At 46.9% G+C, this 21029-nt stretch overlaps 1 protein-coding gene across 1 annotated transcript in view; it reads left to right on the forward strand.

The window, feature by feature from the left end:
• The window catches only part of CELF1 (CUGBP Elav-like family member 1), a 22484-nt gene extending 15659 nt beyond the window's left edge, over positions 1–6825 (forward strand). Inside the window, exons 6-11 of the mRNA XM_042783228.1 lie at positions 948–1011; positions 2588–2677; positions 3046–3159; positions 3919–4104; positions 6126–6269; positions 6698–6825. Of these exons, the coding sequence (XP_042639162.1) occupies positions 948–1011; positions 2588–2677; positions 3046–3159; positions 3919–4104; positions 6126–6269; positions 6698–6825 (726 nt within the window). The remainder of the gene's footprint in view (positions 1–947; positions 1012–2587; positions 2678–3045; positions 3160–3918; positions 4105–6125; positions 6270–6697) is intronic.
• Positions 6826–21029: the final 14204 nt, after the last annotated feature.

Genomic DNA, 21029 nt, shown 5'->3' on the forward strand with positions numbered 1-21029 from the left:
GTAGTGTAGTGCCTAAGGCACTTGACTGCTAATCATAAGGCTGGCGGTTCAAACCCACCAGCCACTCCTCAGAAGGAAGGTTGGGCAATCTACTTCCATATGATACTGCCTCGGAAACCCAAGGAGGGGGTCGCTATGAGTAGGGTCTGACTCGATAGCACATAACAGCAACAGTGACAACAGAGGTCTTTAGCAGGTTGGTTAAATGAAGGTTGTGGTTTGTTAAGACTTGGATCAAAGACTTGGATTTCTATAAGCTCATGGACAGGCCTTCTTGTTTAATCTGTTTTGCCACAACCATTGAAAGAGAATTTATAGTGAACTTGATAAAGATTAATCCATCATCATACGATCATCTGCAACAGTGAAGACCAGTTTTGAGGGAGGGGGGAAAAATAGGGCTTGATGGCTATGAAAGTAGCATGGGAGAAGATGATGTATCTAGTCATGTGTTCATTGTAGCCAGTAAAAAGTGACTCTTAAATACCCTGAAATAGTCAGATCTGGTACTTAAAATAGTAGTACTGTGTGGTCGAAATTGGGCATCTAGATGGAAACAATCTGAATAGGAAGATGTGTGGACTTAACTAAGGAGAGGAACTGGGGAGAGAATAATGAGAAGTGGCCACTGTCTTGAATTGGGCTGATTTCCTTGCTCTTCTTCTGTCCTCTGCTGTGTTGTACTCTGCTGCTCAGGACTTGAGCTTGGCTCAGTACTCAGTGAACATACTGTCTTCTGGGCCAGGGCTTTTCCTGTGTCGTATTGTCCCGTGCTGTCGTAAGCCTCATGTTTCTGTTGTGTTGGCTTGGGTTCTTGTCTTCGACTCTCTTCTCTGGGGCCTCTGCACTCTCGCTTTGCTGTGCTGTAGAGTTATCCCAGATGCAGAACCAGCCCTCACTCTCACTCTTGTTCTGTTTTTTGGTGTAATGTCTAGCTTTATTTGCAGCTCCTTCAGCAGACTGCCTCCTCTGGGAACCTCAACACCCTGAGCAGCCTCCACCCAATGGGAGGTAAGTGTTCTGCTGTTGTGGAGGAGCAGCCGCCGCCAGGCCAGCAGGCCCGGCTAACAACAGCCTGAACGTTTGGCAGCATCCACCTTGTGCCTTAAAGGAGCAGGGGCAGAGTTTTGTAACTTCTGTGCAGAGAGAAAACGTTTTCATTCATTGCTTAAACCAGGAGATGTGCACCCTAGTACTCAACTGCCTTGTCTCTGAGATGGCTCTATCATTAGTGGATGCTAGATTGTTCTTAGGACAGCCCTTACCCCTTTAAGTCTTTATGGGGAAAGAAAATGGAAAGGAGCTATTAGCACCTATGGGCTTTATATAGCCATTCTGATAATGGGGGAAATTGTAAGAACTCTTTATTTCCACAACAAAACGGGTCTTCCAGTGACATTGTGAAAGAAAGCCAAAGATGGCTTCTGTGCAGATGACTTACCCCAAAGCTGCTGGAGCACTCAGGCCATTAGTCTCTTTACCTCTGGTTCTTAAACATGCTGTTCCTTGGGTGAATTACCTTTTTTATTGTGGTCGTTGTTAACATGCATGAAAAAAAGGACCAATAGCCAAGTTTCTAAAAAACAGGACTCTACAAACAAATCTGAGTCGGGACATCAGAAAAGTTGGTGAGGGCAGGGAGTAGGATGGTTTTAAAGGTAGCAGCCGCATGCCCCTTCTACAGTGGGATCAGGCTGTACGAGCACATTGAGAAAGGGGTAGTTTTAGCTAAACTGTATTTGCTGTTTGAAAACTTTTGATAGTGATTTGGTTTTTCTCAGGGAATTATAATAGCTTGCTGTGTTTTTGGAAAGGTGCTAGATGTAGTCTATATTGTAGTTTTTTGTTCTTACTCATTCTTCCCACTCCTTGTCCCCATTCTGCCTTTCCATCATCTGGTAAATGGTTTGCAGTGTCTCGTCAGCACAGTTCAGATTTCTTTCTCCCCTTTTTTAACAGTGTTGCCTAGGTTCTGCTTGAGAGGTTCCTCTCCCCTCCTCTTCTGATCATTCATTTCCTGTTCAGGGGTTTCTCTTTCCTCTTGATTCTTTCTCCTGTTGCTGTTTGCACATTATTCTTCCCTGGTACTGTTCCTTGACTTCCTAAAGCTCCTTCTGCTACATTTTCTGCTGTTTACCTCCATTGCAAAGAGAAAATCCCCCACAAAGTGTGAGTGAGGGGCTTGGACACCATCCCGTTCTGGGCCACAGGTTTTGGCATTGTTGTTCTCTTGGGCTCTTGACCCTATGGTAAGCCACAGATGTACACCCCTTCCCTGGATTCCTAATCGCCCACCCCTTTATTAATGCTCACTTGGAGCGGTATGCTGTTGGAATAGATTTCTCTTCTCTGAGAAAACTGTGTCAAGTTTCTTAAGGAGTTGAGTGCTACCTAACTCTCTCTGGAGCCCTGTAGTGTTGCTTACAAAGCTTTTATGTAGAACAAGCCTCTTTGTCTGGGACCAGTCTTCTGCCAGGGTGCTGTCATTGCTGCAGCTGATAGGAGGTACCTTTGTCTGCTGGCTGATCTCTTGCTTTGGATGTTGCAGGGTTAAATGCAATGCAGTTACAGAATTTGGCAGCACTAGCTGCTGCAGCTAGCGCAGCACAGAACACACCAAGTGGTACCAATGCTCTTACTACATCCAGCAGTCCCCTCAGCGTACTCACCAGTTCAGGTAAGTGCGTCATAGAGGCCAGTGTGCTGTTGCATGCCGTGGGCAGGTCCTCTCTGTGTGAAGGCAGACACCGCAGAGAGGGGTGTGTCATTCTGGAAACCACTTAACACCCATTTCCCAAATTTTCAAATGTCATCTTCTGACTTAAGAGAAATCTCATAATTTTTGGATTGCTAGAGCTCTCTTTCTCGCTCTCCCTCTTTTTTTTTTTTTTCTTTTTTAATGGCCTACAAGGACAGTTATCAGAATTAATAACTGAAAACTTTGCAAATAGAGTCCTTGGGTATTGCTACTACTCTGGTGCTTTGATACCTGTTGACAAGAGAAGGCACACAATGGCTTGAGTTTAACTATGGGATTTCTAATAGCAGGGTCCTCACCTAGCTCCAGCAGCAGCAACTCTGTCAACCCGATAGCCTCCCTTGGAGCCCTGCAGACATTAGCTGGAGCAACGGCTGGCCTCAACGTCAGCTCTCTGGCAGGTAAGGGGCAGCCTCTAGGTATCATCAGGCCATTCCTGGTGCAGGTAGCATGTTTTAAACAACCCTGGTGTAAGGACCTCTAGAGTGATTAGGGTGGGCCAGTGGAATAAGAAATAATCATGGGATTTCAGGTCAGACCTGAGCTAAATCTCACTTCTGCTCATTAATTATTATAATTTGGGACACCTTTTCCAAGATCATTTTCTCATCTGTGAAGTGGGAGTTAAAAAAAGTGACAAAACTGCAGAGGGTTATTGTGAGTTAAATGAGAATGCAGAGGAGGTGAGCACATTGCCTAGGACGGCTGGGCACGTAGTATGGGCTTGACAAAGGTAGCTGCTGTTGTGATGGTAGACTTTACCCACGTCTTGTAATTGAGCCAGGTTTGTCCTTTCCTGTATCACCTGGGCCTCTGATTTTACCACAGTCCAGCTCTGTGTGAGAAAGTGACAGACACACCACAGAGAAAATGGGGACCCTCATGTGTGCATGGGATCACTTCTCCCACAGACAAAGAGGGTCTTGGGGGAGAGCCACGCCTGACTGTGACATTTTCTGGTGTCTCCACTAGAGTAGCGGCCTGGTGGGTGTCCTAAAATCTGACCAGTTAGATGGAGTATTCCCCCTCAAGGAGACACTAAGGGAGAGGTGAAAGGAAGAACTTGGGAGTTTTCCCTCATCTAGATCTTTCCCGTGTACCTGCCTTTGGTGCCTACTGAGTCTTTCTAATATACTAATCCTGCTCCTCCCCCAACTAAGGGATGGCTGCTTTGAATGGCGGCCTGGGCAGCAGTGGCCTTTCCAATGGCACCGGGAGCACCATGGAGGCCCTCACTCAGGCCTACTCGGGGATCCAGCAGTACGCTGCCGCGGCGCTCCCCACACTGTACAACCAGAATCTGTTGACACAGCAGAGTATCGGTGCTGCTGGAAGCCAGAAGGAAGGTAAGTGCGAAGGGAGTGATTGGAGTGAGGGACCGGTAAGGTTAGTCTTGTTTGCGTTAAAGCTGAACAGCAGAAAACAAGTCAAGAGAATCATTTTGGTGGTCAGACCAACACTTTTTTTTTTGACAGTATAAACTGAGAAAGTCTGCAAAGGTGTCATCCGCACTTGTAATGTTCTCTGGATGTGGCACAGGTCAAACCCCTATATGCCTTCTGGGATGCAACAGTGGTTTTTAGATGAAGAAAACAGATGCCAGCCTTACTGTGTCTGACATCGTTTGACAAGCATAAGAATCTGTTTTTGTTAGGAAGACTTCCGTCAGTCTGTCAGAGGAGATCTGTCCAAGAGACCCTTATAGCTATATCATGGGGCATTTATCTCCCTCACTTTCTGATCTCTGCTATTCCTAATTGAGGACAAAGTGAGGAGTGATGGCACAAAGCAGTTATGACCCAAGATTGAAGGAGTGGAAAGTATTTGTTTTGACATAATAGTGTTTATTTAGGAGAGACTTTCTAAGCAGAAAGGTATATGAGAAAAAGAGCTCCTGACACCTTTGTGCTCATTTTTAACTGGGGTTTTATAACTAGGAGCTAGCAAGGTTTAAGCCCTAATGTGTAGGAAAGAGGCAAATATCCTCTCTTGCCACAGCAGCAGGGAACTCTCGTCTGGAATCCCTGCTCACCTGCCCTAAATTGGACATGTCTTTGGCCTGGGGTGGGGGTATCTCAGCCCTCATGGAGCTGGACTGTTCAGTGGAGACTAGAGACAGACAGTAAGCAAGTTAAAGCATTAGGTGTTTCAGACCATGCTCTGAAGAATGAGGAACTGGGAAGAGAGGCAGGGAGTGCTGGGAACACTTAGGTTATACGGTGGTCCAAGACCTGAAGGAAGTGAGGAAGCAAGTCATGAGTATAAGTAGAGAGAAAAATATAATTAGGACATGAAAAAACAAACCAACCAACCTGTGCCACCAGCGCTTCTAATTAGGGATACAAAAAACAAAAATAACCCAACCAAACTTCACTGCCATCAAGTGGAGTCTGACTCACACCAACTCCAGGTGGGTTTCCAAGGTGGTCAATCTTTACAGAAGTAGATTGCCCTATTTTCCTTCCATGGAGTAGCTGGTTGGTTTGAGCCACCAACCTTCTGGTTAACAGTCAAATGCCTTAGGCACTATGCCACCAGAGCAAAGACCTTGAGGCAGGAGTGGTCCATGATGTGTTTGAGAGGCTGGTGTGGGTGTGGCTGGAGAATGGCTGGATTGTGGTTACAATAGAATAGAATGGTTCTTTGATTAGAAAATTGTTGCGTGTGAGTGGTCAGAAGAGGAAAGCTTACTCTGTTTTTGAACCCAGAATTGGTCCCCCCAGGAGAAAGTTGCTGCCAAGTCGACTTCTACTTATGCTGCCTGTGTGTCAGAGTAGAACCATGCTCTGTAACATTTTCGGTGGTTGGTTTTTCAGAAGTGGACTGCTAGGACTTTCTTCCAAGGTCCCTGTGGGTGGACTCGAACTTCCAACCTTTTGGTTAGCAGCTGTTGATCATTTGTACAATCCAGGGCCTCCCGAGATTTTATTCTAGCCACCATTTGAAAAATACAGGTTTTAAAAAATTGAGGTATAATAGTAGACATCAGTGAAATCTGCCCTTCTTAGTATATAGCATTCCGTTGGTTCTAGGCATGGTTTGAAGCCTGTAGCTTCTGTGCTTCTCTGTGAGCCCCCAGTCTCTGATTTCATTGCTCCACAGGCATGTCTGCCTTATTGTCCCAGTACACCCTCCTCCCCCAAGGTGGAAATTGAACATCCCTTGCTGAGACAGGTCATGGCTAAATGCAGAGGAAGGGATCTAATTCAGAGATTACGCTTCGCTTCCTACTTTGGGGGCTGTGTTGAGTTACCCACATGAATGGTGGGATTGTGGCAGTTGAACACAGGTGAGAAAGAAAGGCAGTTGGTGCAGGGGGAGGAGCGTGCTTGACACTGACACCTTCCTAATCAATGGTGTTTTGAAGGTCCGGAGGGCGCCAACCTGTTCATCTACCACCTGCCCCAGGAGTTTGGAGATCAGGACCTGTTGCAGATGTTTATGCCCTTTGGGAATGTCGTGTCTGCCAAGGTTTTCATAGACAAGCAGACAAACCTGAGCAAGTGTTTTGGTATGTTGCCTTCTCTTTTGGTGTCAGGGTGGGATTCAGTATTTTAACCACTGAGAAAGAAAAGGCAGGTAATTCATCGCAGAAAGAACTGGGTGTGAGTTTGAGTTACTGTTTACTCCACCTTTGGCGGTCACACGACCTCTTTTTGGAGCCTTTTGTGATGAAGATGATTTCTCCTCACACTGTTGCTCCAAAGGTAAGATACAGAAGTAGGTGGAAAATGATTTGGGGAAAAAACAGGTAGCTATCGAGTGGTACTATAGGTATCTAATTCATTTCATGTGATAGGATTTCTAGAACTCTTGTCCTTGCTGAGAAAAATTGAGATTTGAGATGAGTCACCTAGGGATCTCTTGTGTGAGGAGGACTGAGAATCCCGTTGCCTCGTTATGTCCCTCACCTAGGCTTCTATCTGCTTGGACCCACAGGTTTTGTAAGTTACGACAATCCTGTCTCCGCTCAAGCTGCCATCCAGTCCATGAACGGCTTTCAGATTGGCATGAAGCGGCTTAAAGTGCAGCTCAAACGTTCGAAGAATGACAGCAAGCCCTACTGAGCGTGCTCCCCTCTGAGACTGGAGTGAGAGGGTCTTCTGGTAAGTGGGGGAGGAGCACCCTTAATGATTCGAAGCCCTATGGCTGTGTGCTTACAGCCCTGGACCCTGATCCCTGCCACTCTCGCAGGCACAGCTTGCCCTGAAGACTCAGCTACTGCCTTCTGTGGGAGTTTCGCTTCGTACAGAGGACAAGTTTGTGCTTTGGTTTCCAGTGTTTTACTTTGGAGTTTAGGTGCCATATCCTGAGGTTTTTTTTTTTTGTTGTTGTTGTTGTTGTTGTTGTTTTTTCCCCTCCTCTTCCTTTATTTAAAGTTTGCTGTGTTTGTAACCAGTGTGTGTTGAGAAGGACCAACACCAAACCGCCCTGGGAGAGGGGGGATGGGGAACATTGTAGAAGATCAGAACTTGCCCCAGCCTACTACCCCCAAGAGAGAGGACTGAGTGAAACAAAAGACTGACTCCCAGAATCTCCCCGAGTGTGAGTGTGGATGGCATGGAACTGACATCCAGGCGCTGTGGGAGTGGGGCGGGACAAGGCAGGTTGGCTTTGTGAAGTGTGGGAATAACTGACTGACACCAGTCGGCCTCTGGAGCTGGAAGCTAAAGCTCCCCCGTGGCTGCTTTCTGTGGGAGTACTGAGCTTTTGCCACCTAATTTTCAGATTCTTGTCCTAGATCTTTGCCCCTCTTTCCCAAGAAGGGAGGCTACCGATTTTCCAGGAGTAAAGCACCTATAAATTTGCCTGATTTAAAAAAAAAAAGTAAGACCCACCGGACCTCACCCATTACCTGCTTTCCCAGCCAGCCGTTGATACTGGATTGACCCTGCTTGGCCAGTGGCTGCTTGGGAGAAGCAGTCTGTCAGAGGTCATTTTTGGGCCTTTTATTTCAACCCCAAGTTGTAGAGCATGGCCCCCTAGGGAAGGTAACTGCCTAGTTTGTTTCCTTCCTTGCAGTTCACCAAGAAAGGAGGCACCATTTTTATCATGGAGGCACAATCAAGAAGGGCTTGCACTATCTAGTTGAAGGGGGCAGCTCTCCTGGGCAGAGTAATCAGAAGCCATCTAATTGGGAGATAAGGAGCCTGCTTCTTGGTAGACCTGAATCAGAGAGTCCCTTCAAGCCAGGGTCCCACATTTCCTAGTGGCCCACACTTAGTATTAAGAGGATGGAGAAATGTGTACTTGCCCCTTTGGTTGAGATGTCCCAGATGTCATGTCCCCATAGAGGCCTGGCAGGCCCTTCTCTTAATCATTTCAGCCCATCTTCTGCTGTTGGGGACAGAGGGAGACAATAGGACGTTTACACCCTCCGTATGGATTTAGTGTTCATTTACCTCAGTATTACTGTGTTCATATTTGTCTTTGCTTACAGCTAGCTCCCTGTTGCCTCCCACAGGTTTTGCTCCTGCTCTAGCCTGTGGCCCACACAGCCCCTGGGCTCTGCCTCTGCTCCAAAAAATGCTCTGAGGGTGGAGAGCCAGGAAGGATGAGTGGGGAATGATACCTGGGTGGAGGTCCCTTTAAGGAATGCCCCTGGGGAAGGCCATTAGCCAAGGCCAGGGCTTGTGTCCCTGGTATCTCAAACCTCACAGACATCAGTCCGGGCCGTAGAAGCAGAAATAAGAAGGGGATTGGTTTGCTATTAAGTCACATAGGGCCCTCTCCTTGTCGTGCTGTCCTTTTGGGTCACAGACAGGGGTTGACCATCTTGCTGTTGTGCAAGTAGTTGGTGGTGTTGGATTTTCCCCCCTTGAAGCTGTAACAGCTGTTCCCTTCTTACAGTGATAACGTGGGTCTGTTGTCCTCTAAGAGACGTGAAACACGTACTTCTTAAGCTGAACCTTGTAAACTTGAATTCTGCACACTGGGAGAAATGTGTCCTGTGTTTCAAAGGATAAAACTGTCCAAAGGCTTCCAGGGGCATGATGGGATTTTTTAAATAAATGCAAAAAATAAAAAGAAAAAGAAAAAAGAAAACAAAAAAAGAAAAAAATGCTAGGTTGGGGAGGCGCTGTTCTGAATCCCAACCGGCTGGAACCAAGAATGTCGTTTCTATTTTTATAGAAGTTTTATACAGCTCCGGGGTGGAGAATATTTATTACCTAAATTATATCTCTGGAAAAGGCCAGGATTTTGTAGAATCCAGAATGTGATTGTTGTACACACAGGGTGCTGTGTATGATTGAAACTACTGACTTTCTGTGGCCCGTCTGCAGCCCAGCTAATCCGCCAGAGGGGGAAGGAGTTAATGCTGTGAATTGGTGGAGGAGAGAGCTGTGCTCCACAGGGTGCCGCCCCTGCTGTGGTTGCGAACCTTCTGTTCTCTCTGCCTCCCCAGCCATTGTATGGTTACCCCAAGCCCAGAGCCCTGTCCTGTTCCCACTTTCTCCCCCTTCCCCCACCTCACCATTGTTTGTCCTCAGGTTCTGCCTGAGCAGGGAGCACTTAATGAAACCCCTTTCCCAATGACAAGGCAAAGGTGCAATCAACCTGTTTTTGGTACAGACCTGAGGTTTCATACCTGCTGGTGGCTTCTCTTTTCTAAAAGGAGTATGTACCCCAGCAGGGTCTGGGCTGCTAAAGCAGCCAGTTGGTGAGACCATGCATTTCTGTCCTCGCCAGTCCCCTGCCCAGTGAGTTAGCACGGCAGCAGCACTGTCCTTGAGCACAGTTCTCTCCCCAGGCCAAAGATGGTTTTGTGAAGAAGCTGCTCCCCTCCAAGTCTGTCAAGGGCTCAGCTCAGAGAATAGAGACTCGCAGTCAAGTCTTAGCAATCCTTTTCTGTTGTATGGGGTTTTCATGTATGATGTTTTCTGCTGTGGTTGTGTTTCTTCGTTGGGTTACATCGTGAAATTGATTTGTCCTGAATGCAGCCAGACCACCATCTCCTGGGTTCCACAGGAGTGGCTGGGGCCTGCGGGGAAGCTAAGAGCTTGGATTTCCGGGAACAGAGAGCCATCCCTGTAGCGTTGAGAAATCCTGGCCCTCTTCCCCAGTGACTTCTCCTACCCGAGCCAGCACCTCCTGCTTCTAGCCTGGGTCATGACCTGGGAGGCGGGGAGAGCTGGGGCCTTCTCTCCTGTGTTTGGGCCTTTCGGGGGAAATCCAAGCCTTAGGTCCCATCTGTCTGGCAGTTGGATGTTTTCTCAGTGTCCTCCATGTCCTTTGACTTTCCCGTGTGTCCATTGTTAGCATGTGCAAAAGTTCCCTGTCATTACCAGTGCCCCGCCTCCTCATTTCAGGGCTGTCCACACAGTGAGTGTCTCTGCTCTCTCTCTCTGTTTGGATGTATTGCTCTGTGTAACTCAGTGGGTCTCCCTCTTTCTGGTTTGTTTTTTTTCTAGATTCCTGCCGTTTGTTCATCGTTGTGCCTAAAGCATGTCGATGTGGCGTCAAGTACATCGTCCAAATCCCTGTCTCTTCAGCTTCTCTGATGCTTGAACTCTCACCTTTGACCTTGTGTTGACCTTTGATGCTGACGTGTATTTTTATTATGTTTGTTTCTTTCTTTGTTTTTTCTTTTTTCTTTCCTTTTATTTTTTTCTTTTGTGCTGCCAAATTGGTTTTGCTAGAACGACTGCTGAAGGGGAAATATTTAAACTTGCATTTGAATATAAAAAAAAAAATCTATTTTTCTAGAACTTCATAAGATAACCACTTGATTTTGTGATTCCAATTCTTTGTAACTGTCTTCAGAGCAGCCCTACTAGCACAGCCCCGTGGTGTTTGTATTTCCGTGAACACAGCCGGTCCGTTTCTAGGCTTTGTTTCTCTGTGTGCATAGTTTTAAAGACAACTTTGAAGTAAACAATGAAATAAAAGATGTCACTCAAACCTTTGAGGCTCCTGAGCACATTTTGCTGATACAGTTTGTGGGGCTTGAGGAGACCGCATGTGTTCTGATTTTTGTTTTTCCAAGTTCTCAACTGCAGAAAACACCTGACCTCCCTTTCCTTGTTGACCGCAGGCTGCAGTCTGGGCCCCAGCCAGCCCTTTTCCTTTTTCTTTTTGGTTCTTCCCTGTGGGGAGCCTTTGGACCCCTCTTGCCCCATCCCCTTGGCCCTGCCTGCATCCCCCTCTACGCTTGTTCCTAACAGTCTCCACAGCAAAATGTGATGCTTTGATGTTTTTTTTTTTTTTTTTTTGGTTTTGGTTTTATGTTTTTTGTTTGAATTTTTTCCTTTCCTACTAAGATTATGCCCAGAAAAAACAAGTTTTGCATGTTTCCTGCTGTTCCCTCACACCTTCGTATATATCACCTTCACCTCTCTGTTTTCTATAGTTTGTGCAAAAACTGACCGATTTAAAAGGGTTTCAAAGAAGTTGTTTTAAATTGTTGTGGGGTTGATTTTTTTTTCCTCCAAGATTGTATTGTTTGATTTTGAAGTGGCAACTTTCTCCTCTGTTGCCCTTAGAGCATTTGCCTGTGCACTTAGACTGTCACTTCGTGTGGCCTCCAGGCCTCCGTGGGGCTTCCAGGAGGCTGGCTGCTCTGCTCAGGAGGGCTGCGAAGGGGCGCAGAGACAGGAACCCAGAAGGTGGCTGTGGGTGGGCAGAAAGGCTTAGCACATTATGGGGATGAGCACCCCTCGGCCCGGAGAAAGGCGGGTGCTCGTAGTCACTGCTAGGAGGCCATCTGAGTGCTAAGCGGCAGTGTACCTGCTGGCACTTTTCCTCGGTGAAAAGCACAATTCTGCAGTCTTCACACTGTTTACAGCCCTGGACACCAACCGCCCCACACTGGCTCTTCACCACAGCTCTGTTCTGGCTTAGCTAGTGGGGTGGGGGTGAAGAGGAAGAGTTGGTTTTTAAATTGGGTGAAGAGCCAAATAGCTACTGTCCGTGGGTACCAGGCAAGCCAGTTCCTTGGTTCCCTGAAGGGAGCTTGCCCTCCTCTCTCGTGGCACCATCCAGCCTTAAGACCTTGGGAACTTAAGTAAGGATGTAAAGGGCAGGGGGAGAGGCCATTGGAGATGAGAGCACGGGCGAGTCTGTGGAGGTGAGAGGTTGAGAGGGAGGCGTTGATGACGTTCCCACCCAGACCTAAGCTGCTGGTGGTGGGAGAGCTAGGAAGCAGGATGCCTGGTTGTCCGGGGAAGGATGGAGAGGTGTGGCCGAGGGGAAGGAAGAAGCACTGCTTCGCGTCATCTGGGCCGGCCTTGGTGAAGGAGGGGGTCCCGGGACAATTCCTGCTCTGGGACCCAGCAGGTTGCCTAGGATTATGGTTGAGACCACTTCTAGTTGCAGGGTGTAGAGTAGCCTGCTCAGTTTCCTGGGAGGGGTGATTGGATGGAGAGAGGCCAGAACCCCCAGCCTGAGTGAGACTGCTGTGTGCCCCACAGTCTGACTGCACAGAGCCGCCTCTGTTGGCAGAAGGCGCGGAGGCTCCCCTTCCTGTGTATTGAGGGTCCGTGTTTGCCAATATATTTTGCTTTCAGTTCCAAGAGGAGCTCTGGGAAAACCTGTGGATAAAACCAAATGCCAAACGTTGGACACTGTTCCTTTTCCTTTTCTCTCTCTGATTGTTTTACTTGTTCTGTGGTGGTTTTAATGGATTTGAGACCCTGGAGCGGCAGCTGCCTTTCTGATTTCCAGCTGCTTTTTGTGAATAATTTAAAAAGAAAAAAAAAAAAAAGAAACTTTACATTTTGAAGACAAACCTGTGTGAGTTTTTTATTGGTACAAACGTTGTATTTAACACTAGGGGTTTTGTACAGTTTTTTGCCTTTTCTACTAGAAAACAATGTAAAGTGATTTCACAATGTGAAGAGAAAAAAAAAAAATTGCCACTATGACCAAACGCACAGTCTGTTCTACAGCGACAACGGGATTCAATCAACTCAAAGTCGTGATTCAGCCGTAGAAACGCTTTCCCTTTCCCTCGTTTGAGCTTTTCCTTTCTTTCCTGTTTTGATTTGCAAAAGAAAATGTCTTTTTTTGTGTGAACTTGTGTTGTACTTTGTAGAAAATTATGGATTTTACTTTAATGGTTTAAAAAAGAAAATAGCAAGAAGAGCCCTTGTCCAAGCTTTTCTGATTGATCACAGAGTTTGTGTAGTGGGTTAAAAAAAATTGTTACAAGTTTGGAGCAAGGGGGTACGTGTTTAGAAGGAGTCGCCTTCCTTTTTGTGTGTTTCCCTTTTGTCCCAATGGGGAACCTAAATCTGTTTTAATTGCACAGACACACGGACAAAAAATCATTTTGTATCTGCCAAGTGTGGTACCTTCCTTTGTTTATTTGCTATTAAACTGTTTGAGAAGAATTGATGTTGTCTTTGAAGTTATTGTTTGGGATAGGCAGTGGGTCCTTGGGGTGTGGGGGGCTGCTGAGATTTCACCTTCAGGTACCTGTTGGTGTGGAGGTGAACCCACCACAGTCTCCTGAAAGAAAGCGTGCCTTCCCCATCTTCTGATACGTTGGCAAAACCTCTGCTGGTGTGGGTGCACTTGCACTCGAGCAGCCTTACTTCACGTGCCCGTCGTGTTGGTGCTCAGTAACGGCTGCCCACAGACCGGCTGCAGACCCGCTAGTGCACTACATCCCCTGGTGTCGTGAACCAGGGCGCAATCCCATGCCGTGCTGGTAGTCTTCTCAGTCCTCAAGCTCCAGCTGAAGGGGGGTGAGCCTTTGTTTCCCTCATTTTGATCTCAGTACAAGGTCACAGAGAGCATGTTCCCAAGAGTCCTTCTGTTTCCTACCCAGGAATCTAGATCACTCTCCAGGGGAAGCATTTCAAATTTAGAGCGCTACACCTAAGGCCTCCTCAGCCTCAGGACTTAAGGTTCACTTAGTCCAGAATCACAGGCTGTCTCGCTGAAGTGTAAGCTTGTTTTTTCCTTACCCACTCCTGCCCTGCCTTTGCCGTCCTCTCCTGGGCTTCCCAGTCCTTCCGGGTTAGACCAACCCTTTTGACTGGACGCCTATCCAGAGGCAGGCAACTCGCATGTGGCCTGCTCAGAGTTGGGCCAGGCCTCGAATGCACCCCCTACCCCCAGTGTCTGGGTGTGTATGTCTGGAGTAGCATTTCCCAGTGGGCATGTGTTGAGTACTAGCCCATGAAATGGCTCCAAAAAGTGAGGGTTCTTAGTGCAAATATATCAGGGAGTATTCGTTCCACCTTCTAGCTCCTAATAGCAGTCGGCATCTTCATAGTTCTGAGAAGTCTGGTGGTAAAAAGGCCTCTTGGACCTGATCTAACCCAACATCTCCCGGACTGGATCCTTGTTTGATACTATCCACTTAGTTTCCAAACAAATGATGGTAGTGGAGGGTTTAGGAGATTTTGTCTACCAGATTCTGCATTTTAAGTGCTATTTTACTCACTTAACTATTTCTGTTCCCTAAAACATATAGGAGTTCTGGTAGTGTAGTGCCTAAGGCATTCGACTGCTACCCAGAAGGCTGGTGGTTCAAACTCGAAAGGAAGGTTGGGCAATCTACTTCCATAGTGATACCACCTTGGAAACCCAAGGAGGGGTCACTATGAGTTGGATCCAACTCGATGGCAGTGAGTGAGTTTTTTTTTTTTTTTCCCCAGAAAATACATATTTAAAAGATCAGAACTTTGTATTGATATGCAGGAATTATCTTAGCTGGTATTCACCACAATCCGGTTGCCATGGGAAAGGACTGACACACATCGGACATTCCAGTGTCCATAGCTACTGTGGAAGGTAGCTACTGTTACCACCCCTGTTTTACAGATGAGCAAGCTGAGGTTTAAATAAATGGGGTTGCCTGCACGAGATCACAGTCTGAAGTGATGGGCCTGAGAATCAAACCAGGCCGGCCTGCTGCCTCCCGAGTCTTGTCTCTTAACCACTGATGAGTAAACAACCCAGTGAAAGCAAATAACCGTGCTCTCATTCACCCCCCTGCACACGGCCTCATCACAGGTGTTTGTACCTCTAGGCTTAGTGAAGAGACCATGGGGAACCAACGCGATAACTTTTGTGGCTCCCACTGATGTTGAGTCATTGCAGCTTTGTCCCTCTCATCCTCTTTCAGTATGCAGAGTGTTCAGTGGTACCGCAGCTGCTGAGTATCCTGTCTGTAGCCAAAACTCTACAGTATCTGGCACCTCCTAAGCGCCTCTTTACCTGATACTTTTTTAAATCAACGTGAAACATGCTTTTTTCAGCTTCATTCTTACCATTAAGATGTGTGATATCAAAAGTTGAATATGCCAATTTTATGTTTTAAAATAATGTGAAATTACATCACCATGCATACAGTCTCCATGTCAAAGATCAAAGAGTTCTTTGTTTGACACTGGGAAGTCAGTGTAGCGGAGGGCCAAGATGGCCAACCAGGGACTGTCTGACTCAAGGTCAAGGTGATGGCTCTTGCCTATAAGCCTTTGCCTTCTTAGTACGTCCATGTACTTAAGATATGCCATCATGCAAAAGTAGAGTACGTAGCACTTAAGCATCTCTTATACTTAAGTCTGTTGCAGCTTTTACTTTACAACAAAAAAGATGATGCCAAGAATATGGTTTTTAACAAAAGTGTTAATGAAGAAGAATTACATCTTTATGATCAGAACCAAAAAAAACAAAAACAGACTCATTGCTTTGGAGTCGATTATGACTCTCAGCGACCCCTCCTTGGGTTTCTGAGGCAGTATCTCTACGGAAGTAGATTGCCCAGTCCTCCTTCTGAGGAGTGGCCAGTGGGAGCGCTGTCTTCGTTCAGTGCTTTGTGTTCCTTTTAAAACCCCACGTGTGGTCACTTTTCGTCTTGTCTCTGGATTTCTCAGCACCGTGTTTGTTGCAGCGCTCGGGGCTCCTGGCAGGGGCAGCCACTCGCTGTCTGTTGGCAGCCAGCGTCCCCAGCCCTCCTTGCTTAACTGCTGTGCTCACCTGAGCATCTCAGACCCTGAGGAAGACAAGCCATCGGGAAGGAGATGAAAGACCCGGTTGTCCCTTCACCACTGGGAGTGTCAAGCTAACGTCTGATAACATTTATCTTCCGGGAGAGAGCGAAATGGCTTCTCTTCTTGCATCTGACGCCTTTTTCTAACGTTTTCCTTCCCTCTCAGGACTCTTTGCCAACCCCACCATCTGGTGGTTAGTTTCTCTGCATACGTTGACTTTCTTTACTGGTAAGGTTCAGTCAGAGGGCTCCCTCTCTTTTTATAATGTTAAAGGGACAGTCTTAGAATGAGAAATGGAACGCATTCAACTGTGCCATCCCTACACCTGTAACAGTCTACATACAAGGTGTGACCCATCCCCATCCCCCTTTTTGCTGGAGGGCAGAGGAGAGGGTGTCTCACTAATGTAAGGCCTTCTGAGGTTTAGTTTTTGTTTAAACTGCACTGTTGAGATGCATCAGGTCCCTTGATGGCACACTTTGTGCTCGGCTACTAACCAAAAGGTTGGTGGTTAGAACCCACCCAGTGGCACTGTAGAAAAACCTACAGATTTGCTTACATAAAGGTAACAGCCCAGATGAAGTCTTACGGAGCTCTGACGCACAGGGGATCACTGTGAATGAGCAGTGAGTTTGTGGTGGTTTTTCGTGGAGATGTAATTCGCACACCATAATCCGCCGGTTTAGAGTGTATGGTTCACTGACACTTGTGCGGCTGTCACTGGAGCCTTGCCTCAGAGCATTTTCATGACTGCACCGTTCACAGCATCACCCCTCTCCACACTCAGCCTCCTCCCCTCAGCCACTAATCCACAGCTTTAGCCTGTTCTGGACACATCATAGAAATGGAATCACACAGTATGTGGCTGTGTTTGGCGTCTTTCACTTAACATACCCTCTGAGGCGCCTTCTCCTTTCCTCCTTGTACTTGAAATCAGTCACACCACTATCGTTGTACCACCTGCCCCTGCCATTCCCAGCCCTTTAAAAAAAGTGTGTGAGAATAATGTGTTTTTGGTGAAAGTTTACACCGCAAACTCTGGTTCTCACTTGACAATTGCTACATAGATTGTGCATCTGCGTTTTTTCAGCGTATTGACATTCTCTGTAATTGCCTTCGGGTGGTTCTCTTTCCGGTGCTCTGTTTGCCCTGTCCCCTTAACCGTGTCATCTTTGCTTTAGAGTAACTGTTGACCTTCTGGCCTCATACAGCTGGTTTTTTAATGGAGCATCACACTTGCAGATTGGACATGGATATTTCCTTTACTTTGTGTGCCCATCTGTTACTTGGCCAAAAGGTGACCTCAGGAATGTTTCGGTTCAAGGTTTAAAGAGTATCTCAGGACAGTGAGTCTCAGGAAGTCCTCCAGTCCCAATTTGGTCCAGTTAGTCTGGACTTGTTAAGAACCTGAGTTTGGTTTTTCTTCCGTTCTGGGGGGGTGAGGGCATCCCTAGCCCATCAGAGCGTGTCCTCTGCAGCTGGCCGTATTTCTGCAGCCACCCTGGCCCTTCCACCCCTCCCACTGACTCCCCACATTCCTCTACTGCACTGTCTGTTCCCCTGAATGGCAGCCTCCTGGACCCACGCTGTGGAGTGCACACTCCGCTGAGCACATTTCCAGCCCTCAGAAGCCACGTGTAACTAGTGGCTTCCTGATTGCACAGCTTAGAGGTTTTCATCGTTGTAGTCCATTACATGGACAGGGATGTTCTTGGCTTTTTTTTTTTTTTTCCCTAAACTCTGATCTTTTATTAAAATAATTTGTTTTTAATAATTTGGGTGAACAAGTTGGTTTTCCATTGAACGATTCATATCCACTTGTTTTGTGACATGTGGTTTCAGTCCCCACAGTATAAAGGCACTCTTCCCACTTGCTCCTTTTGTCTACTGTACATTTGTCCTCCTTTCCTACCCCTTCCTGCCTTCTGAGCTTCATCCCTGGGCAGTGCTCCCTTTTGATCGCCTATGGTCGGTTGATCTAAGGAGTGTGTACCTCCTGGTGTTACCATTCACGTTATAGACCTGTCTGTTGGGCTGCAAGTTGAGCTGTGGGGGAGTTGCTCTGCTAAAAAAAAAAAAAAACAGTAAATAACCACCATTTATTAATCACAGCCACTGTAGTAGTCCTCCCAGGAGCCTGGTAGGATAGGAAGACAGACAGGCTGCAATTCTCTGTCACAAGGCTAATAAATAGAGTGTGGATTTTGATCCAAGTCAACCAACCTGACCCCACGGTTGCTGTGGAGCACGTTCTTTGAGGCGTCACAGGTGGAGACTGGGGTGGCCTGGTTTAAATGCCACCTGTCGAATGGTGCTTCATGAAAGCAGGACTGTCTTGTTCCCCACTAGCGTCCCAGGGCTGGAAGGTAATAAATATTCAGTGAACAGTTGGTGAGAGTCCCTGGGTGGCACAAACGGCTGATACACCCAGAGGCGCCTGGGAAGGAAAGCCTGGCAGCCTACTGAAGAATCAGCATTTGAAAACCCTGTGGAGCACAGTTCTGCTCTGACTCACAGGGACACCGTGAGTCAGGACTGATGACAGCTGGTTCTAAAAAAGGAGCTCTGGTGGCGGAGCGTCTAAGGCATTTGACTGCTAACCAGAAGACTGGCGGTTCAAACCCACCAGCCACTCCTCAGAAGGAAGGTTGGGCAATCTACTTCCGTAGTGATACCTCCTCGGAAAGCCAAGGAGGGGTTGCTAAGAGTTGAATCTGACTCCACGGTAGTGGTTGCATTCGGTTCTGAAAAAAATTGGTGAATGAGTAAATGAACAAATAAATACCAAAAGATGAAAATTGCTTTTGCCCAAGCACTTCCTGGTGTACCCCTGCGCTAACTACACAGCACTTCTAGAAATTTCCATTTATTCTAGAATAAAGGAAACAATTTATTCTTGCACCTGGTTTGTTACCCACCAGCCATTCCTGAACTCTGTAGGCCCTCCGTGAGTGGCCATGAAGCAAGTGAGGGACAGCCGAGTACCTCAGACCCACTCTACAGGAATCTTGCCAGTGCACCTTCTGAGCTTGGTGAGGGCTCTCACCAGAGGTGCTACCCTACAAGGAAGTTCCAGCACCTGCTCTGCAGAGCTTCCTGCTGCTGAAGAGCCCCGCAGGCAGTGGGTCAGGGAAGGTCCTGAGAGAGGAGCTCTGTGTCCCTTCAGCCCTGACAGTGCCACCAGCCCAGTCACCCCTAAAGTGAGGTGTTCCCAGAGCTTGAGTTGTGTGCACCACACACCACCTGGGTTGACTTATGCAACACAACAGCCGTTTAAAAAGTCTTGATTGAATTTGTAAAAAACACCGGCTCTGCCATCGTCAGCTCTGTGACCTTGGGCAGATTTCTTGACTGTCTCAGCCTCAGATTCATCTGTCAAATGAAAATGAAAGTAGCCACCTGATAGAATCGGAAAGATGAAATGCAGTTTCAAATGCTTGCAAAGTACTCATTAATGTTTTAAGTGCTTAGAATTAACTGAGCATACCCTCCACACCAGGAGCTCTGGTAGCATAGTGCCTGAGGCACTTGACTTGCTCACCAGAAGGCTGGTGGTTCAAGCCCACCAGCCATTCCTCGGAAGAAAGGTTAGGCAATCTACTTCCATAGTGATACCACCTCGGAAACCCAAGGAGGGGTCACTATGAGTCGGGTCTGACTCGACGGCACATAACACCACCACCACCCTCCACACCATAACCCATAGTTAAACAGATGGGGAAAGGTATGCTTCCAGGATTCTGTGTACAAAAATTTGTACATATAAAATTCTTGGTAATAAAAATGAGACCATACCGTAATAATACAAATGTTCTGCAGCTTGCTTTTTCAATGACTGTGTCGTGGGCACCCTTCCATTGGGTACACAGACATCAGAAGAGCCAATTCAGGAAAGGCTCAGGGTGTCCATCCTCAGGTGCCAACAAGCCGGTGCTGACTTGTGACCCCATGTGTGACAGAACGAACACACTGCCCAGTCCTGCACCAGCTTCAGTTGCTGTGTCTGAGCCCATGGTTGCAGCCATTGTGTCAATCCATCCCTTTGAGGGTCATCCTCTTTTTCACAGACCCTCTGTTTTACCAAGCTTGATGTCATTTTCCAGGGGCCAGACCCGCCTGATAACGTGGTCAAAGTACACGAGACAACGTTTTACCATCCTTGCTTGTAAGGAGCATTCTGACTGTACTTCTCCTGGTAGTCCAGTATTCTTGACCAACATCGTAATTCAAACACATCATTCTTCTTGGTTCTTCCTTAATCGTTAGCCAGCCTTCATACGCATACGAGATTATTGAAAATACCATGGCTTGGCTCAGGCACCTCAAGGTCATATGTTAGATTTTTAACACTTAGTCTTTTGCAGCAGATATCCCCAACGCGGTACTTCATTTGAATTCTTGACTGTTGCTTCCATGGGTGTTAATTGTGAATCCAAGTAAAATGAAATCTTTGACAAGTTCAGTCTTACCATGATGCTGGTCCAACTGTGAGGATTTTTGTTTATGTTGTGTATATACTGAAGGCTTTGATCTTCATCAGTAAGTAATTTAAGTCATCTTGACTTTCAGCAAGCAAGGTTGGGTCATCTGCGTATCATAGCTTGTTAATGAGTCTTCCTCCAATTTTAATGCCATGTTCTTCTCCATATAGTCCAGCTTCTCAGATTACTTGCTCAGCATACAGATTAAATAAATAGGGTGAAAGGATACTAACCTGACACACACCTTTCCTGATTTTAAACCACACAATATCACAGTGTTCTGTTTGAATGACAGCCTCTTGGTCTATGTACAGGTTCAGCATGAGCACAATTAAGTGTTCTGGAATTCCTATTATTCGCAATGTTATCCATAATTGTTATGATCCACATAGTCGGATGCCTTGCAGAGTCAATAAAACACAGGTAAACATCTTTTGGTATTCTCTGCTTTCAGCCAAGATACATCTGGCATCACCAATGGTATCTCTTGTCTACATCGTCTTCTGCATCCGGCTTGAGTTTCTGGCAGCACCCTGTCAATGTACTGCTGCAACCGGTTTTAAATTGTCTTCAGCAGCTTGTTTTCAAAGCAAGTTCTCATGTTACGCTCTCATTTGGTTTTCACCGTCATTCTGTTGGTGAGGTCATATCCTCACTTTACAATTGGGAAAATGAATTTGTTGAGAGGGAGAGAGCTTTCCAAGGACCCCACGATCACGCAGAGGCTTGGGACTGCCCTCTCCACTTACATCTGTCCTGCTTCTGGAGCAGCGGTGTTGAGTGGCAGAAATCTCGCCTTTCACGTGGGAGACCTGGGCTTGGTTCCCAGCCAGTGCACCTCGCGTC

Source organism: Orycteropus afer, unplaced genomic scaffold (genome assembly GCF_000298275.1).
Source record: "Orycteropus afer afer isolate SDZICR_OR568_19922 unplaced genomic scaffold, OryAfe1.0 scaffold00756, whole genome shotgun sequence".
Taxonomy (NCBI): Eukaryota; Metazoa; Chordata; class Mammalia; order Tubulidentata; family Orycteropodidae; genus Orycteropus; species Orycteropus afer.